Source organism: Ceratotherium simum, chromosome 2 (genome assembly GCF_057802395.1).
Source record: "Ceratotherium simum simum isolate JZ-2026a chromosome 2, ASM5780239v1, whole genome shotgun sequence".
Taxonomy (NCBI): domain Eukaryota; kingdom Metazoa; phylum Chordata; class Mammalia; order Perissodactyla; family Rhinocerotidae; genus Ceratotherium; species Ceratotherium simum.
The window spans coordinates 39,320,767-39,340,096 of record NC_141901.1 but is presented as its reverse complement, the minus strand read 5'-3'; the positions used below and the strand labels follow the sequence as shown (position 1 = coordinate 39,340,096).

The window sequence follows — 19,330 nt, the reverse complement described above, 5'->3', positions numbered from 1 at the left end:
TTTCTGTGTGGTTACAAGTTGTTTCCAAGCTCTCCATGGGTGAGGGTTATGCTGCAGGTGCTGCCTCATGGGAACCAGGCTTCGAATGGTGGCCTGGTGCCCCATCCTTGTCCCCAAAATGTCCTTGTGGTGGAAAGAGGGCTGAGCTCTGCTGCCAGACCCACTGGGTCACAAATTCTAGGTCTACCGCATATTGGCCATGTTATTTTAGGCAAATTGTATATACCCTGGAAAAGTGGCTTTTTCTTTCTGAGCTTCAATTTCCTCACCTGTAAAATGGGTAGAATAATACCTAACTTGAGGTGTTATTTGGGAGATTAAATGAATTAGTGCACTTACCAGCCAGTGTCTGACACAGGGACACAGATTACTCATGTATGTAGCATTACACGTTTCTTGATGAAAAATTTGCAAATAGACACTGTAAAAGAAAAAACATGATGTTGTTTCCTTGTTTCATAACTGACAGTTTTATCGTGATCCAACAGTTTAAAAACAGGAAAGTTTTTTCTCTGGGAAGTGGGGTACTTGTGGTGATACAGCGATTGCACACTGTCCTATGCTCACCACTCCCCTTCTGCCTCCTACACAATGGGGAACATTGTAGGAATCTTTAAAAAAAGTCCATTCCCCGTTACAAGTCAATAAGACAAATACTACCACAATTGTTGATTAACGAGCAAAGAATATGAACAGATGAAATATAAAGAAAAAATAGATAAGATAAATAAGATCAAAGATAGTCATCCTCACAGGTAATCAAACAAATGCAAATCAAGAAAACTGGATAACATATTTTGCCTATCAAATTAGCACAGGTGTATTTTGTTAATGTCAATACTCCGCTGGGCGATGAGACAGTGCGACAGGCACTCTCATATATTATAGGCAGCTTTTTAAATGAGTAAAAAGCTTCTGGGAGTTCATTTGATGTCTCAGAACCATTTAAACATTTAAAATATTTGTACCTTTTCCTTGGTAATTCCACTTCTGGGATTTACCCCAAGGAAAACCTTCATGCAGAAGAAGCTTATGCACGAAGACATTCATTTTGGTCTCTTTATAACATGAAAAAATTGGAACCCAATAAGAGGGTAAATGACATAGGGGCAAGTTACAGCATTAAGAATGTGACAATGACTGCTCTAGGTAGGCAGTGTTGGCTGGGTGACTGAGAAGATGAAGAGGGCTTGGTCAGAAGGAAAATAGGACTGAACATGTGTTGAGCATCTACTATATGCAAGATCTGTACTCAGAGCGTCACATAACGTTCTCTCATTTCAGCCTCACCTCACTGAGTGTTTCCTGAGGGGCTGGGAAGGATAAGGAGGCAGGGAGGCTAAGACAGTGGAAAACCTCTTGCTAATCACCAAGCACTGTGACATGTCAGGAGTCTGGCTTTCTATGTAGCCCCGTAGAGTAGATGACACTACCCTCATTTTACTTTTGAGGAAACCAAGGCTCAGAGAGGCCAATTAACTTGCCTGAGCTCTCAGAACTACTAAGTCTCACACTAGGATTCTAGTGGCTCCAAGGCCACGTTCTGCCTCAGACTGCAGAGAGCTGGGGACTCCGGCTGCATTGCTTTCCTCTCCTAACCCTCCCCCCGCCACCACCCTCACTCCCACACCCAGACCTCTGAATTCTTAACTAAGGGGAGAGGGTAACCTCTGCTATTTGAAGGAAATTTCTCTCACACCTTCTGTCCCTCCCTACCCCGGCCTCTAGGAAAATTATTCATTTACATTTCTCAATAGGGAGACAGCTGCTCCCTTAGTGCCTTCCCCCATCTGAATTCTCTTTCCTTTTTGTACTCAACAAAGGCTGTCATTTCCTGGTTAGGGTCACGGGGTCTGTGGAGTTAGTGAGCAGTTTAGGGAGTCCCACTGTTTTTGTTTCCCTGGAGATGTAGTTACAACTAGGCTGGCTTCTCTATGCTCCCAGACCACTGCTCTGCCGTTGTAGCATTTGTCGCCATTCTCAGAGAGCTGCGTAGGTGGCAGGGCGATGGGTGCACAGGAAGCTGCCTCTGCCCCCAGCGGCCCTCTCTTTGTGCGCTATTGGTTGCCAGACAACCACTGAGGGTGGTAAGTTCCTCACAGAAGGAAATGCAGCTGTTCCTGCCTCGCCCAAGCTGGCATCAGCCTTACTTGAATTCTGAGCAGGTTTAGAGCAGCCATTACCAGGCTGCATGGAGTCTCATGACAGGGAAGGAGAGGGAGGTGGGAGTGTCCCAATGGCTCTAGCCACAATGTCCTTTTGATCACTTAAACACTGACAAAACAAAAACTCTTTACTGTAAACACATCTTGGATTAAAGCTGATTCAGGCAGCTCTGAGTTCATGATTAACTCATTTTTATTAAGAATTAAAGTTGACTGAGCTAGTGAACTCTTGTCCTTTTTCTAAAAGAATAATTTTTAAAATGTTCAAAGGATATGGCACCATGTCATCATATTTAATTTGAGTTCCTTCAAAATTTGCAAGAGAAAAATTTTCTGGAAGTACATTTGCGTGTGTCCTCAGGGAGGGCACAGGATGTGTTGGTATATGAGAGATGGAAATGGCTGTAACCACACTGCCCTTATCCCGTTTCAGTCATTATTCGGTTTGGTCCTTTTCCTGTATGTTTTATGTGTTCCAGACGTGCACTAGGAAGAGAACTGGATGTCAGGAAGCTGGATCTTATAAAGACAGTGGCACCAACTTCTCTCTGGTGATTTTTCTCAGTTTTCTTATAAATTGGGACTCCATCTCCCTCTTAATAGTAAAGAATCTTGTCTGGAGCCTGTGAGAAATAGCTTAATAAATTTCTTAAAATATAAAAGGGAAAGAGAGAGTGAGAGAGAGAGAAAACAGGAGTCAGGCAGCTCGAGAGCACGCAGATACACAGATCTAGCTTCACTGCTGTGTAAAGGTCTGGCAGCTCTCTGCAATAAATTTTTGGTCTTTGGAAAGTCCCTCATTCCTACCTTTTCCTGAACCCTGGCCACTTGCCTTCTTTTTATTTATATACTTCCCTGTTTAAAAAACCAAACATTGCTTTGGGGAAACAAACTGTTCTTGCTTTAAATTGTTTTGTCTGAAAGAGATAAAACCCCTGATTTATTGCCATAAACACAAAAGCATGATTGAGTGGTTCCAATCTTTCAAAAACCTTCCCTTGGAAGCCTAAATGCCAAAAAGAAGAAATAAAAAGCAGGAAATAACCACATATACAAAGGAAGTTAAACAAAAATCTATTTTTCTTAAAATAGATTTATTTAAAATATAAAGTATAAGTTTATACAAATATATAAAAAAATGAGATGAAATGGATAAATTTCTAGGAAAATATAATTTACCAAAACTGACTCCAGAAGACAAAGAAAATCTAAACAGATAAATTACTTCCCATGGAAAAACACACTCCTGTGTTTCTCCTTTACTCTCACATGACTGCCACACTACTTCTGACACTAGATGTGTGTGTACTTCTCCCCACATGGAGCAATTTTGTGATATCTCAGACACCAGCTGGGTGTCCTACAATTTAACTCAGTTCTAATACTATCTAACTGCAGTTTGTGTCAGATCCCACAGGTTTAGGGTTCAGTCCCACAAGACTGTTATCCCCCCTCTTCAGACTCCAGCTATGAGTCCAGGTTCTTAGCGACTGGCTTCTGACTGACTGGCTAAAAATCAGAGGTTCCCTTGACCTTCTTGTCAGTGTTGATTAATTTGCTAGAGCAGCTACAGAACAATGGGAAAACAGTTTACTTACTAGATTATTGGTTTATTATGAAAAGATATAACTCATGAAGAGCCAGATGGAAGAGACGCATAGGACAAGGCATGTGGGAAGGGGTGTAGAGCTTCCACACCCTCGCCGGGTATGCCACCCTCCCAGCACCTCCTTGTGTTCACCAACCCAGAAGCTCTCCTAACACCACCCTTATGGGTTTTTGTGGAGACTTCAGTACATAGGCATGATGGATTAGGGGTTATTAGAGGATGGGGGAGGAGGAAGAGAGAGTAATTATTTAGTGGGTACGGGGTCTTTTTCTGGGATGATGAAAATGTTTTGAAACGAGAGAGAGGTGGTGGTTGCACAGCATTGTGAATACATGAAATGCCACTGAAAAAATACACTTTGTAGTGTTAATTGTATGTATGAGAATTTCAGTTCAATGGAAAAAAAAAAACATGCACCTAAGAGTAGCTGGTATAATTCTTAAGATTCCTCAAAAAGGAACAAAAACTTAAAAAACCTGATGTACACCTGAAATTTTTACAATGTTATAAACCAATGTTACTGCAATAAACAAAAAATTAAAAAAAAAAAAAAAAAAAAAAAGAAAAATACTCTGAAAGGAAAAAGAATCATACTTCTTGTCTTCAATAATGGAAACTTCATGACAGTTGAAGGACATCGATGTGCTACTTAAAGGAAAGGAGAGCAATTGACAAATCCTTGCAAATGATCTAGGTGGCACTTACTGTCAGGGTAAGAGAAAATATTAGCAGTGAAGTAAGGATTCTGAGAATATGTCACCCACAGAGTGCATTTCAGGAAAATCCTCAAAAAAGTTCTCCATCAAATAAAAATTCATCACAACAGAGATCTCCAGAGTAGGGAGAGTTAAAGTCCACAGTGGTCACCAGGAAACACACAGGACTTGTAATTAAACACAATAGGTGGTGGTAACGTGACTGGGAATTCGTGATAAGCGAAAAGTAAAGATTCTCGAAAAAAAGTCATATGTTCAGAGAACATCTAATAATGTCTAGAAATAGAACACTTGATTATTTCAGTAAAACCTCCAAATTGGAAGGCTGTTACAGGGAAAGGGGTAAGAATATAGCAAGACTGTGAGGTGGGCAGAGAACGTGGGCTAGTGAATGTTCTGTGTTTTCATCCTAACTTGGGGTGGTGGTGAGCAGTGGGAAATAGAGGGCAGAGGGGTATAATCTGAATGTTTTAATATAATAACAGAGAAATGTATGTATAACGAAGGTAAATACTAAAGAAATGGAGAAGCACCAAAGATTTTGGAGCTACTAAGGAGGAAAAGAAAAGAACAGGAGGCAGTCTGGCCTCACCTCTCAGCAGGGCTGTCACAGTAGCCCACTCTGCCCTCCATGAAACTCCTTCTGGCTTTTGTGACACTGCATTCACCAGGTTTTCCCCACTGGCCTCTCCTTCTCCATCTCTCTACATGGTGGTTAGAGCTGTGCCAACTTTTCTTCCCTGGCTATAATCTCCCCCTGGGTGATTTTAGCTAATCCCATGGCATTAAGTAGCGTGACTGGGCTGAGGGCCACATATCCAGACTTGACCTTCCCCTGAGCTTCAGATCCATACTCTATGGCCTATTTCACATCAGTTCTTGGAAGCCAAAGTTAACACATCTAAAACAAAATTCTTGCTTTATGCTTCCCCTCACCCCAAACCTGTTCCTCCCTAGGCTTTAATAATAATTACAGCTCAATAAATGTCACACTATCTACCCACTTGCTTAAGCCAAAAACCTAAAAGTCAGCCTAGGTTCTTCTTTTCCTTCACTCTGACATCCAGTCCATCTGCAATCCCTGTCAGGTCTACCTCCCAATTTTTCCCGAATCTCTCTACTTCTCCCCATCCCCTGCCACCATCCTTCTCTCAGTTAACCTGTTGCAAGAGACTCCTAACTGGAATCTCTTTTCCTTCTCTTGAGCTCCTATCAACCATTCTCCAGATGGTATCTAGTCTAGAGTGATCATTAAAAATGTAAATCACATGATACCACTCTGCTAAAAACTATCTGGCAGCTTCCTGTTGCACTCAGACTACATCCAAACTCCCTACCCTCCCTGCAAAGCCTTCCCTGCCTCCCAGTCTCCTGTCCTCAGATCTCTTCTTCACTCATTCTGCTCCAGCCATGGCGCTTCCTTCTGTCGCACATGCAGGCCAAGATCATTTCTGCATTGGAAACTTGGCACATGCGCTTTCCTCTGCCTGGAATAATTCATTCTGTCCTGTCATCATTCAGGACTCACTTTAATTGTCACCCCTTCATAGGAGACTTTCTTAATGAACCACCCACACATCACATCTCCACCAAACCACCACTATTCTATCACGTTATCCTAAGTGTCAGTCAGGATTCATGGTTACAAGCAAGAGAAATCAACTGACTAATTGAAGATGTATATATTAGAGGCTAGCTGGTGGCCCACAGACCTTTGAGGGGTCCAGATGACCAGGCTTTGAGACCACTCATTCAGAGCCACACCCTGAGTCATACCACAAGAGCTGGTCCAGTAGAAGCTGGTCTGTTACTCCTGGCCCAGACATCACAGCTCACATTCCAACACCACTGACTCTGGACACATGTCTCACCCCAGAACTGCTGCCACCATTGCCTCAGGCAACTGGATGTGGCTGCTGCCATGACTGCCATTGTCAATAGCACAGATCCTGTGGGCCTCCTCCCTTCATGTCACTGGCTTGTGTTTGGAAGCCTGGGGCAGGTACATCTGATTGGAGGAGCCCAGGTCATGTGCTATCTCAGCAACAAGGAGGCTGGGAAGATATCTGGCATTTATAGTGGGAGGTGGGCTCTGACCCAGGAGGTAGAAAATTCCACAAATATGTGAAGGAATTTCAGATGTCAGGCAACAGATATGAAATCTGTGCCACATCCTTTTTATTTTCTTCACAGTACTTATAATATTCTGAAGGCATTTGTTTTTCCCTGCTTTTTTCACCAGTCTCCCTCACTAGAATGAGAGCAGGGACCTGGTTTGCTTGTTCACCACTGTGTCCTCAGCAACCTCAACAGTGCCTAGCTCATTAAGCATTTATTGAATGAAGGCTGGCTGAGGACCCAGAGGGGGAAAATTTGTATCAAAGAAAGGGACAGTAGTCGCATGTCAAATGCCACAAGATGGTCCTGTAAGACTAGCACTGACCAGTGACAACTGAATTGGTTAATTTAGGGCGTTATGAGTGACCCAATCAAGAGCAATTTCAGAGGAGTGATGGGCCAGAGGACATATTGCAGTGGGTTGATGGGAAAAATGGTGGCAGCAGAGAAAGCTGAAATGAGTTTCTTTGGTTTATACAAACTAACGGGAAAATTGCATTCTTGTTTATCAACTTTAATATTTTCAGTTTCTTTTCTCTGCAATGAGACCAAAGACCATGTGAGGTGCAAGCTGCAAGAAAAGGAAACAGCAGGAGTCTGGGAGGGTGACAGACGTGTACTTGAATCAAAACTGCCATGTTCTAGGCAAGACCAATGCCTAAGCAAGTCACCTCTGAGCTTTGTTTCCTTGTCTATAAAAATGCAGATATTTCACTTTTATAAATATAAAATTAATGTGATGTGAAAGAAGATAGTACATACAGCGTAATGTTTGCTCTGCTTCTTTCTTCAATCTCAGCTTTTCTTTTGCCAGGTTCCCAGACAGCCAAAGACCCCAACTTGTCGTGCACATTGAAAAGGACTGTGGGGGGATCTGTCCAGCTGCAACTGAACTCCTCCTTATCTCCTAGCATCCGAGAAGTTGAGTGGATTTGGGATTCTGATGATAAGAACAAACAGCTTCTGGTCTCCTGGAAACCTAATACCCCTAATCCTGATTGGTATGAACTTGAAGAGAAATACAAGCACAGATTCAACCTAACAGAGCTGGCTTTCTTGATCATCAGAAATCTCACGATGGAAATGAGCGGACTATATACAGCAAAAATCAAATTCCAGTCAGGAAAATCCCAGGAGGAAGCCTTTAGACTCTGTTTATATGGTAAGATGTGGGACCACGCCCCAACCAGGCATTCCAACAGCCACTTTATCTAAAGTAAGTTAGCCTAGAATCAGGTAAAAAAAACCTACTATTTTTTAGGAGTTGTTGCATTTCTTCTGATGCCCTAAAAATAAAACTAAATTTTAAAGATCACATTTCATGAAACACTAGCTAAAATTTCTTAAAAGGTATAACATGCGCATGAAATTGGGGGCAGGGGAGCCTCCTAAAAGGATTAAAAAAAACTTTCTTCAATGGTAAAATCCTGCCAAATTGATTATTAGATATACCCAATTTTATCAGAAATGTTATTAATTGATTGGTTCAAAAACTGATTTAAACATTCTTAAATGACCCAAGACAGTTGGCAAAACCAAAACAAGAAAACTGGACATCAAAAAAAATGAAGAAAAAACACTAAGAAAGATATTGAATGTTAGGACTAGTCATTAGGTAAAATGCTTTTAGACCAATTGACCTGAAGTCCAGCTAGACAGATCTCAGGACAAACCTCTGTGCTGATCTGTCCAACACGAAGATCAGGAGGAGACCCAGCCCCTGTGCCCTGGAGCTCCCAGGCCAATGAGGAGGCCAACACCCTGCCCCGGAAGCAGAGACCACTGGGCAGACGATGAGCAATGGGGAAAGCAGGCAAAACGGAGGAGAGGGAGCAGAGCCTGGGGGTATCCAACCTGCCAGGGCTCTCTCCCGTTGGTCCTCTCTGCCTCCACCCTCCATCACCTCTGCTGGGTTATCACAGCAGCCTCCTAACTGGCCTCCCTGCCTCTGGTCTCTTTCCCCTTCCAACTTACTCTCCAAACAGCTGATATTTTGACCATTTAAAAATGTTATTTTTTTAATTCCCCTTCCTGTTATTCCCCAAATAATGCTTCTTGTCCCCATCCCCCACAGGATAAATGGCACTCAGGAAAAGAAGTCCAACCCCGCACAGGATCTGGTCCCTGTCTGCCTCCCCAGCCTCCTTTTTCAACACATTTCCTCATGGGCCATGCTCCAAATTTGCTACCCTCACCTTACCCATCTTGCTCTTTCTCTCCTCTTTGACATATGCTGGTGGCTCTCCAGGGAGTATCCATCTCCCACACCTCCCCTGCCCAATCAGCTAATCCTTACCTGGTGGGTGCAGGAGAGGGGTGAATGACTCCTACAAGGGAGATGGGAAAGCTTATAAGAAGAGACTGGGTTGACTGGGTTGACTGTCCAAGCTGGGGTTTTCCATTGTGGAGTATAGAGAATACACCCGCTGCCTCCCTGGCCTCCAGCTCCTGATTCCTGATCTTGTCTCTCTGTCTTCTCTCTGGCTGATGAATTCCTTGCATAGCTTTCCGAGTGACATCATACTAATACTCTCTCATCCTATCTCTTTTGGCAACGAGAAATGGAAACCTACTCAACTTAGGACAATAAAGAGGGTTTTCATTGTAAAGATACACAGATCTCTAGGAGGAAGACAACACAGGAGTTCCTCTGGCCCTCATGCTCACAGGGAATGGAAAGCTGACCAGCACACTCTTCTCTCTGTCAGGGGCCATATAGTCTGTCATCTTTGCTCTCAGTGTCTCTCTCTCTCTCTTTGCTGTAAGCTTTATTCTCCTGGGCCTTTCCACACAGTAGGGAACATGGCCTTCTGCAGCTATGGGTCTGACTCAGAGAGTAAATTGTCTTTCCTGCTGCACTCCACATGGAAAATTCCAGGGAAGGACTCTTATTGCCTGGGCTTGTATCACAAGACAGCTCCTAGATGGGTCACTGGCCCTGACTGGCCAGGCCTGGGGCTTGTGCCCTCCCCTGTAACCAGGGTCAGGGTGCCATGATTGACAATCATATCAAAAACACAAGGTTGGAGCAGAAGAGGAGTTGCCAGAAAAAGAAGTGCTACTAGCTGGTTTCCTTTTGCCGTGCTTTCCGTTTTCTCACAACCCACCAGTGCCCAAATTAAATCTTCCAACAACACTTGCTCTCTCCCCATTGCCTGTAGAACTAAGTACTTATCTCAGCATTAGAGGCCTTCCACCAATTGATGCCTTCCTTCCAGCCCTGTTTCTAGCCAAACACATTGTTCCTCAAATATAGTCTCTCTCTCATGGCTTTCAGAACTGCCATGTCCTAAGAAAAGGATTTTCTGATCCATATTAACTGAATACTTCCATTTTGAAGTCTCCAACTTATTTTTTCTAATTCTTTTATGGATTGTGTTTCTCTCTGCCTTGCGCTACAATTATTTGTGTGTGGTCTACTCTCCACTTGAGAGCAGGGTCTGTGCCCTACTCTCCTTGGCATCTGCCTGGTGTTTTGTACAGCTCCCAGGAGGTACAGAGGTATTGTATTCCTTTTACCAAATAGATTAAAGCAATATTTAAAGGATACCTACAGAAACACACCTACTTTTTCTAGGATTTTTGATTATTCAAGCCTGATTAATATTCCTTTACCGATTGAAAAGAGCATAATAAAGATTCATATAAACCCATTATTGAGTGAATACTTTAAATGCCTAAGAGCAAGCTCTCTAAACACCCGTCTGTGCTTCATAACACTTTGTAATAGACATTCCATTTGGTTTTATATTAAAATTATTTCTGTTCATTAAATCAGATCTTTTAAAGAACCTAATTAGAAATATCATTTTCCCCAGACACATGTTCAAAGAGTCTTGGAAAGGGTACACAAATTTGTATTATTAGTAACTGCCCCAGATCAGGGGCTGCCAAACTATAGCCATGGTCAAATCTAGCTCAAAGTCTGTTTTTATAAATAAAGTCTTATTGGAACACAGCCACAGCCCCATCCATTCATGCACATGCTGTATTTGGCTGCTTTCTCCCTATAATGGCAAAGTTGTGTAGTTGTGACAGAGACCATATGGCTGGTGAATCCTAAAATATTTACTGTCTGACCCTTTACAGAAAAGTTTGCCTACCCATCCCTAGATGACTCTACTGATACAGCCGGTCCATGTAACTTTTTAGGGTTACTATGAGGGTTAAATGAGTTAATATGAAGTCCTTGGAGCCATGCCTAGAAATATATACCTGCTTAATAAATGCTAGCTTCTTTTCTTTTTGTCTGCTAATGGAGTAAATTACATTAATAAATTTCCTAATTATACTATTTTGTATTCCTATAATAAACCCAACTTGATCACCTTGTATTGTGTGATTATATTTGCTAATATTTAATTTAGGAGTTTTAAGTTTATAACTGACATTAACCCAAGGATTTGCAAGTGTGTTTTGTCTTGTTTTGGTTTTGATATTCTCCTTCTCTGATGTGAGTATTAAAGTTAGGCTATCTCCTCAGAGTGACCTGAGAAACATTTTGCCTTTTCTAAGCTCTGAAACAGTGTACATAACACAGGAATTTTCTTTTCCTTGGCCATTTGGTAGTTCTCACCCCAAAAACCATATGCACTTCATGCCCTTTGTAAGGACAGATCTTTGGCCACTTTTCTAATTTCTTTTAAGGCTGTAAGTGTACTCAAACTGTTTGCCCCTGCTTCTGAATAGAATTTTGATCATTTACACTTTCTTAGAAAAGCATTATTTCATTTACATTTTCAAATTTATTGATGTGTAGTTGTACGTTTCCTTATAATTTTTAATATCTTATCTGTAGTTATGCCCTGATTCCCATTCCTAGTGACATTTATTATAGCTTTAATTCTTTAGTCGGGTATCAATGTTTTTTCTTTGGATTGGCCTTCTTTTAAAAAGTGAACTTTTGATTTTGCTGATCAAATCTCCTTTTAAATTGTTATCTATACATATAAGTTAAGAATATGTTTGACTGTAATTAGCATAAAGCTTGATTTTCAAGGGCTTAAGCAAGTGGGAGGTTATTTTTCTCAGGTAACAAGCAGTCAAGAGATAGCATCTGCTGGCGTTGGTCCACCTGCTCAGCACTGTCGTGGGGACCCAGGCTCGCTCTCTCTTTCTGCTCTGCCGTCCTCGGCACGTAGACTTCTGTACTCGTGCTTGTTGCCTCGTGGTCCCGAGGTGGCTGTTGCTCCAGACCTCATTCCACAATAAAGAGAGCACAGGGGAGAAGGACAAGGGGAAAGTCTTTCTGGTCTTGAGGCCTTGTCTTTTCAGGAGTAAAGACCTTTCCTCCCACCAGCAGATTCCCCATTCTTCAGTGGTCAGCACCAGTGCAGCTGTAAGGAAGACTGAAACTGAGAATTTAGCTTTCTAAATTCTACAGCAGATGAAGTAAGGATGGGGAGGGAAGTGGGGCTGAGTGTGGAGTGAGCCGCCTACCAGTTGGGCCGAGTGGTCATTACTGTCTGTTTTTACCTGTATTACATCCTCCCCTCTAATCTGTTGGGTCGACCCACCTTATGAAAATAATCTACTATAGGAATAGTGGATTTGAAAATTTCTCCTTGAATTTCTAACAGTGTTTTGTTTTTGATTTTGTTTTGTTTGGCTTTATAACATTTATACCTTTCCCAACCACGTTGTTAGGTGCATATTAATCTAAAATGTGTCTATTTGGTGTGCTTAATGTTTTTTATCTTAAATTTTATTTAGTCTATAATGACTATTGCCACACCCGTAATTGTTTTGTTGACATTTTGGTCATCTGTTATTTTCCATCTCTTACTTTTTAATCTTTCCAAGTCATTGGGTAATGTAAATAGCATACAGCTGGCTTTACCTCACCTGCGTATTGGCTTTTTAACAGGGGGATATAATGCATTCAAATGTATTTCATTTTTTTTTAAGTGTGGACCTATTCTGGACATCTAATGTTGTTGATTTACCATTTTTTTCTTATTTTTCTTAGCTTTTGTTTGATTAGTAGATTTTTCTTTGACCTAAACTTTTCTAGTAGTTTGGAAGTTATACCACCTTGTATTTTTATCCTACTGGTTGTTAAAATTAAATTTTTACTTCAACATTTGAAGATAATCAGCATTTTTTCTTTCTCTAAACAAAACAAGAACTTCAACATGTTTTTTCACTGTATTGTCAACCCCTCCTATGTTGTAGTTATTATATATAAGAATATATATAATTATTATCATCTGTATGATTATCATGTAACATATAATTATATAATTATTGTATATTCATGTTTATTTAATTATCTAGGCTTAACTGAGCACGGAAGTGCCTCAACCATCTGCCCCCGGACTGGGAGTCAGAACCCCTTAGACAAGGGGAGACGCTTCCTTCCCCAGGCTTGTATTTAGAATCCTCACACAGCTGCATCACATTGGTGAGAGTGGGTGATACATTTGGGTGGGCCTCCAGTCCTGAAGTTCAGTTTCTCTTCTGTCCCCTCATACCCCAGAGCCCATCCCCCACCCCCAGATTCAGATTCATTCATCATCCAACACATCAGGCTGGTGCAACGTCAGCCTGGAGTGTGGGACCCCAGGAGCCACAGAGAACCTGACAGTGACCTGGCTGACCAAGGGCCTCCCCAGGGAGCTGGAGCAGAAAGAGACACTGGGGCCAGCCCCCAACTCCAGGAATCTAAGCCTGAGCCTGCCCCTGATCCAGTTGAATGGCTCACTCACCTGTGTGGTCAGCAACCCTGTGGACAAGAAGAATGCAACTTTACGCCTGGAGAACATATGTCCGTGGGCGGGTGAGTATGATCTGCTGGGAAGGGTGATAAAAATGGGCTAGCAGACAATGGGGGAGGGACAAGACTGGGTGGACTCAGGGAATATGGTGGGACTGGGGAACATTTTAAGGCAGTTTATGTGGTACAACCAAAAGGTCCCCACCCCAGTGAACGGCCACACCCTGATTATAGTCTTTAAACTTGCAAGTTCAGAAACTGGACGAATATATGGAGACTACTGCATCATCCAGGACATAAATATGGGACTGGCATGTGGGCACCGCTTTCCCAGCATTGAGGAGCCTGGAAGGCTAAATAAGCCATTAGAATCTAAGCAGGGGAGGAGAAGGACTTGAGGATTAAGGACTGATGATCCCTTAGGGACAGGGAATGCCCTGTCCCCCAGATTCAGGACACCTCCCTGAATGGGCTGGACATGCTTAGCGCATTCAGGCTGATAGATGCCCGTTTTTTGCTGGATGCCAGACATGCCCTTTCTGAGAAGATTACCACCTCTGAGTAGGTAAACCACAGTTCAACCCTCCTCTGAGCAGTGAGAGCACCTGCGGTCACTACAACAAGTTACCACACTTCCCCCATCAGCCTAGGGGCTCACCCGCCATGGAAAGGGACTGTCCAGGGTAGGTTAGGAGGTGGGAGCCCCTACTAAGGAGCCTCAGGCCCTGGTTTCATAAAATATCAAACCCCCTACTATCCCTAGGACTACACGCAGGAACAACTGACGGACAAAGGAGGTGTAACGATGAGTTCAGCTGCCCCCTCTCACCCAAGTCCCCTGAGCTCTGCTTGCTCACATGGGGCTCTGTCTGAACAGTCTCTTCCTTGTCATTTCCTCACTCACTCAGCCACTCAGCACTCAATGCTCACATTAGGACTGAGTGCCTACTATGTCCTGGGGGTGTCAGTGAGAAATAAGATAAGCCCCTGCCCTCAAGGAACTTACAGTGCAGTGGGGCGTCACCACATACCAGCTGTGTGACCCTGGATAAGTGACTTGATTTTTTGAGCCTTTCTGTAAGATGCTTAATAATTGTGTCTACCTCATAGGGCTGTTGTGAGAATTAAAAGGGGAATTGATGTAAAGTTATCAACACAGTGTCATACACCGTAAAATAATTATGTCAATAATTATTAGAAAATAGTTCAAAGAAAAGGAGGAGTAAATTTCTAACTATAAAGCCACAAATTAAGTGATGAAGTTGAGGCAAATACAAAGGATGTGGTTCAAGGACAAAAAAGAAAGAAAGAAACTGAGGAACTGCTACGGGAGTTGGGAAAGGCATCACAGAGAAGGGAGCATCTGAGTTGGGCCTTGAAGGATGAATAGGAGTTTTCTTGTGATAGTGTGAGAAAGATACCCCAAACAGAGAGCAGAACATGCTTTTAAGTCTGGTTATTCCAGATTCTTCCATTCCCTCTCCCTCTTGGAATGTATTTCTCTTCTGGGAGTCTGAGAGGAGAAAAGAGAGGCAGGCTGAGGGGATGAGCAATGGCACATCCAGCTAGTGGGTGCCTCCGAATTTCACGTGCAGAGATGAGACAGAAAGCCTGGCAGATGAAAATTTAAAGTGCCAGTGGCCAGTGTACAGGGAGACTAGAAAGGAAGAAACCTTTCAGGGCTACAGCAAAGATGTACTCTTGGGATATAGGTCCTGAGCCAGGGTGGTCCCACCTCCTCCCCCTGCCTGCAGAAAGCCTGCCTGAGGCAGACCTGACACCAGCCTTTGACCCCAGGTTCTCTTCAGAGCAATTGGCTTTGGAAATGCATCCTTCCCACTGTTTTGATGGTGAGCCTGGGGGCTGGAGTGTGGATCTGGATGAGGAAGAAGATGGAGACTGGGAGAGGTAGGTACTGGGGAGACCCTGAGGGGAGCACTGGCATAGGGTGAGCTGGAGGAGACCCCAGGGAGGGCGAACGGCTGGGCAGGACAATGGGAAGACAGAGGCTCATTGACCTCTCCTGTGAATCATCCCTATAAGGGTGGGGTAGAGCAATGCTGAGGGTGGGAGCTGAGTGCATGCCCAGGAAGGAAGGGTGAGGGGTAGCAGGGACAGGGCAGGGGTCCAGGACCTGAGCTTACAGCCTGGGGAGCAATAGCTGTCCTCACCCAAGGGCTGATGAGGGCTCACCTCCGTTCCACACACTCTCATTGAGTGTCTGCTGTGTACAGGTGGGTCCACTCTCCTGCCCGAAGTGCCGGGATCAGCAGCTGATCCCCAGGCCCTTCCCACAGAGGAATCTGCTGACCTACAGACTGGTGGGGCCAATAGCCATGACTCTCCCTACATGTTGATCAGCCTCCTGAGACACCCTAAGGTGGGTCTAGGGGAATCAAATCAGGTCGACCAATGTATGCTCAGAAGCCGTGAGTTCCGGGAAGTCCAGGGTACTCTGTTCCTTGTCAGGATCTCAGTCCAATCTTTGCTTTGGACAATATGATTGATGTGTTCGGCCACTCAAAGCATGCTGGTAGCTGAGGTGCAATTGGAGGAAACCACCAATGGGGAGGATACGTCAATTGTGTGTCCACAATCTCATCAGATACTCGCTGCCATCCAGGGAGGAGGGGTGCAGAGTAGGAGAGGCAAGAATGTAAATGGGCAGGTGTCTGCAAGACCCTGCCATCTGTATAGGACCCAAAGGAAGTAAAAGTAGGGGAGACTAGCACAACTTGGAGGAGGGGCAGACCCAAGGGTCTGAGGAGTGTCAGGAAGTCTTCTCCTCCCCACAGTCCCTCTCCCTCCTACCTGCCTGAGATCCTGCCATTAACACTGCCTCTTTGGGTAAAGGTGTTGTTGCCCCCAGTGATGAGAGGCCCCTGGGAGAGCGTCTCATGTGGCTGCTGGCCCTTAGATGGACATTGGTGCTATGGTCACAGATGGAATGATTCCACCAAGGGCGAAGACCTGGAGACAGGACAACCCGGGGGAGGAGAGGATGCTTAAGGGACTTCCCCAGAAGCAATTGTTTTCAAACCAAGCTCACATCAGAAACCCCTGGAGGGCTTAGTAAAATAAAACGAAGGTTGCTGGGCCCACTCCCAGATTTCTGATTCAGAGGGTCTGGGGAGACCCGAGCATTTGCTCTTTTCTAACAAGTTCCCAAAGGATGAAGACACTCCTGGTCCCACCCTTTGAAAACTACGAACTCTGCTAAAGAGTGAGCAGAGGGAAAGCAAGTAGAGCCACTGTCTGGACGTCCAGGACTAGCCAGTGGCCAGGGCCTCTCCTCTCCCATCATTTGAATTCTCTAAAGAAGGAGCAACTCTGATCACTGTGCCACAGAACATCAGGATCTTAGAAATCCCCTGCTCTGGTCCCAGCAGTTTATGGTGGGGAAAGCGGGACACAGAAGGAACACTGGGGCTGGGGCAGATAACCATGGCAAGCACAAGGTAGAACAGGGGTGTCCTCAATCCCAGTCCAGTGCTCTGTGCACTGTCCCCAACTGCCTCAGTGCCTGCCACATTGTGACTTCCCATCTCAGCCCCTCTGAGTTATGTCTCCATCCGAGCTGAGCCTTGGGGGACTCAGAAATAGCCCCTTGGGACCCAAACCCCAATTCCCCCTACCAGAGAAGCACAGGAGGGGAGCAATGTGTGGCTTTGGGATAGAGAAACAAATCAGGCCACATCTGACCCAGACACTCAGCTCTGTCCCGAAGCCCCATGCCGCTGTAGTCCCTGCGCTTGGGGCACTCCCAGTCTGTTGGGGAAAATGAATTCCCTACCAGGACACAGGAGATAAGCACAGAAGAAAGATGGGATGGAAGGAGCAGAGGCCAGAGAAATGGGTGTGAAACACAGCCCCGATACTGACTTCTTGATAGACTCTAGAAAAGTTCCTTTACTCCCTGGGCCTCAGTTTCTTCTTTTATAAAATGAGGATTACAGTGATAACAACTTACATTTATCTCTTGCTTTGTAGTTTTCAAAGCGCTTTTGCAAAGAGAGCAATCAAGGTGATTTACAAATTTGTCCAACAAATTTTTACTGAGTGTCTGTTGTGTTCACAGAATTGCTCTGATCTGGGCTACACAAGTCAAGAGAACAACAAAAAATCCTTGGCCTCATAGAATATGCATTCTAGGTTGAGGGAGAGGAGAATGACAAATAAAATAAGCAAAATATGACGGGTTAGACGATGATAAGCAGGGAAGGGGGGCGGAGGGATTGGGTGCAATTTTAACTGAGGCTGTCAGGGAGAACCTCACCAAGACCCTAAAAGGGATGAAGCAGTGAGGAAAGTGGAGGTTCTGGAGAGGGGTAGGAGGAAAAGGGTAGCATCCTGGGTCTAAGACAGAGCAGGTGCAAAGATTTTGCAGTGTTCAAGGGAGAGGTCTGTGCCAAAGCTGTATTTTGGGGAGTTGTCAGGGTTTAAAGCCAGAACTACCTGGTTGGAGACAAGAAACACATGTAGAAATGTAGCTTGAATGACTCCTGTTCCCAATTCTTAGAAATTGACCAAGACCACTCCTAAACTCTGCTTGAATTCTAGAAAGACACGGAGAATGGCAGCTGCCATTCATATAGCACTGGGCGTGCTCCAGTAGTCCACACCATCTACGAGAAGATCCGGAAGAGCCCAGAGCCCCAGGGGGACGCCTACACCACGAAGACACTGGGGCAGTGAGGGGCCTTGGCACGATCTGCTCCAGCCCACCCTTCACCCCAGTGTCCCCAGATATCCCTCCTTAAGGTGGAGCTAGGACTAGACCCCAAGTCTTTCTGACCCATCCCACTGAGACAGCAGAGCAGCATGAACTGCTGCCCTGGGCTCCCCACCAAAGTTTTCTCACTTCACAGATTGTGGGCAGTGACTCTGCTACTCGAATATCCAAGTATGAGAGGTGAACTTTTCAGTGGTCAGCCAGATTTCTGACCTGTGACCCACTAAACCCCCTTAGGGAACACCTATGGTTAGGCAGGATCTGTGTAGGGATGGTCAGGGGACAGAGATGCTTTCCCAGAGTAGGGAGGGTCCTGGTGCCCCTGAGAGGGATGGACCTTGGGTGGAGGACCTTCAGGATGTCACTGCCCAGCCCACTACCCAAGAATAGAGAAAGGGATGGCCTTTGACTATGGACAAAGCAAGAGGCTGGCAGATATAAGATTCAGGATCAGTTGTGCCTTAGAAAGGAAAGGTGGAAAGGGAGGGAAATGTTTTTTGAGCTCCATCACCTACCAGGCTTAATTCTAAGCACAGTAAATCGACTATCTCAGGGTTTCTCAAATTCAAGTAATTCACAGACTCTTTTATTTTTATTACATAATATATGCATACAGTATAAACATCAAAAGATGTCTTGTTGAAATGATAATGTTTCATCATTTTATTGGTTTTGTAGATAGGGTCTTGTTCCTATTATATCTTCCAACTAGTTGATTAAAATAATACATACGTAACATATATTAATTAAACCCTGTTGCTAAATTTCTCTACTGTTTGTAACAGTTTTTCATTTGATCTCTTTGTGTTTCTGGGTAAATAACCATATTTTCAACAAATAATTAGAATATTTGCTTCCTTCTTTCCAATTTTTATGTCTCGGTCCTTTCTCTTGTCTAAGTGCATTGGCTAATACCTCCAAAACCATGTTAAATAATAGTGATGATAAGATGTTCCTAATTTTAGTATAGATGCTTCTAGTGTTTCTCCATTAAGCATGATGTTGTTTGGTTACAGTATATATGTGTTTTCCTGTTAAGAAAGTATGTATTTATTCCTATTGTATCAAGAGTTTTATTGAGAATAAACTGTTAAATTTTATCATTTCTCTTTTCATCTGTAAAAATTTCATTTGTTTTTTCTTTTTCATCTATTAATAATACATTTACAGATTTCCTATTATTCAACTGTTTTTGCATTATTGGAATAAATCTCAGTTGATGTATTATTCTTTTAATGTGCTAATGTTTGATAATATTTTTATTGGGGATTTTTG

The 19,330-nt window shown here is 43.7% G+C and overlaps 1 protein-coding gene and 1 long non-coding RNA gene across 2 annotated transcripts in view; one reads left to right on the top strand and one right to left on the bottom strand.

Moving 5' to 3' along the window:
- LOC147917913 (uncharacterized) overlaps positions 1–9,067 on the bottom strand; it is a 26,558-nt gene extending 17,491 nt beyond the window's left edge. Inside the window, exons 1-2 of the long non-coding RNA XR_015554743.1 lie at positions 8,905–9,067; positions 340–421 (exon numbers count right to left, since the gene is read on the bottom strand). This is a non-coding gene — a long non-coding RNA (uncharacterized LOC147917913). The remainder of the gene's footprint in view (positions 1–339; positions 422–8,904) is intronic.
- Positions 1–19,330, top strand: part of LOC147917912 (CD48 antigen-like) — a 19,941-nt gene extending 611 nt beyond the window's left edge. The window contains exons 2-6 of the mRNA XM_087441291.1: positions 7,423–7,770; positions 13,087–13,386; positions 15,121–15,231; positions 15,558–15,703; positions 17,884–19,330. Of these exons, the coding sequence (XP_087297417.1) occupies positions 7,423–7,770; positions 13,087–13,386; positions 15,121–15,231; positions 15,558–15,703; positions 17,884–18,018 (1,040 nt within the window). The 3' untranslated portion in view covers positions 18,019–19,330. The remainder of the gene's footprint in view (positions 1–7,422; positions 7,771–13,086; positions 13,387–15,120; positions 15,232–15,557; positions 15,704–17,883) is intronic.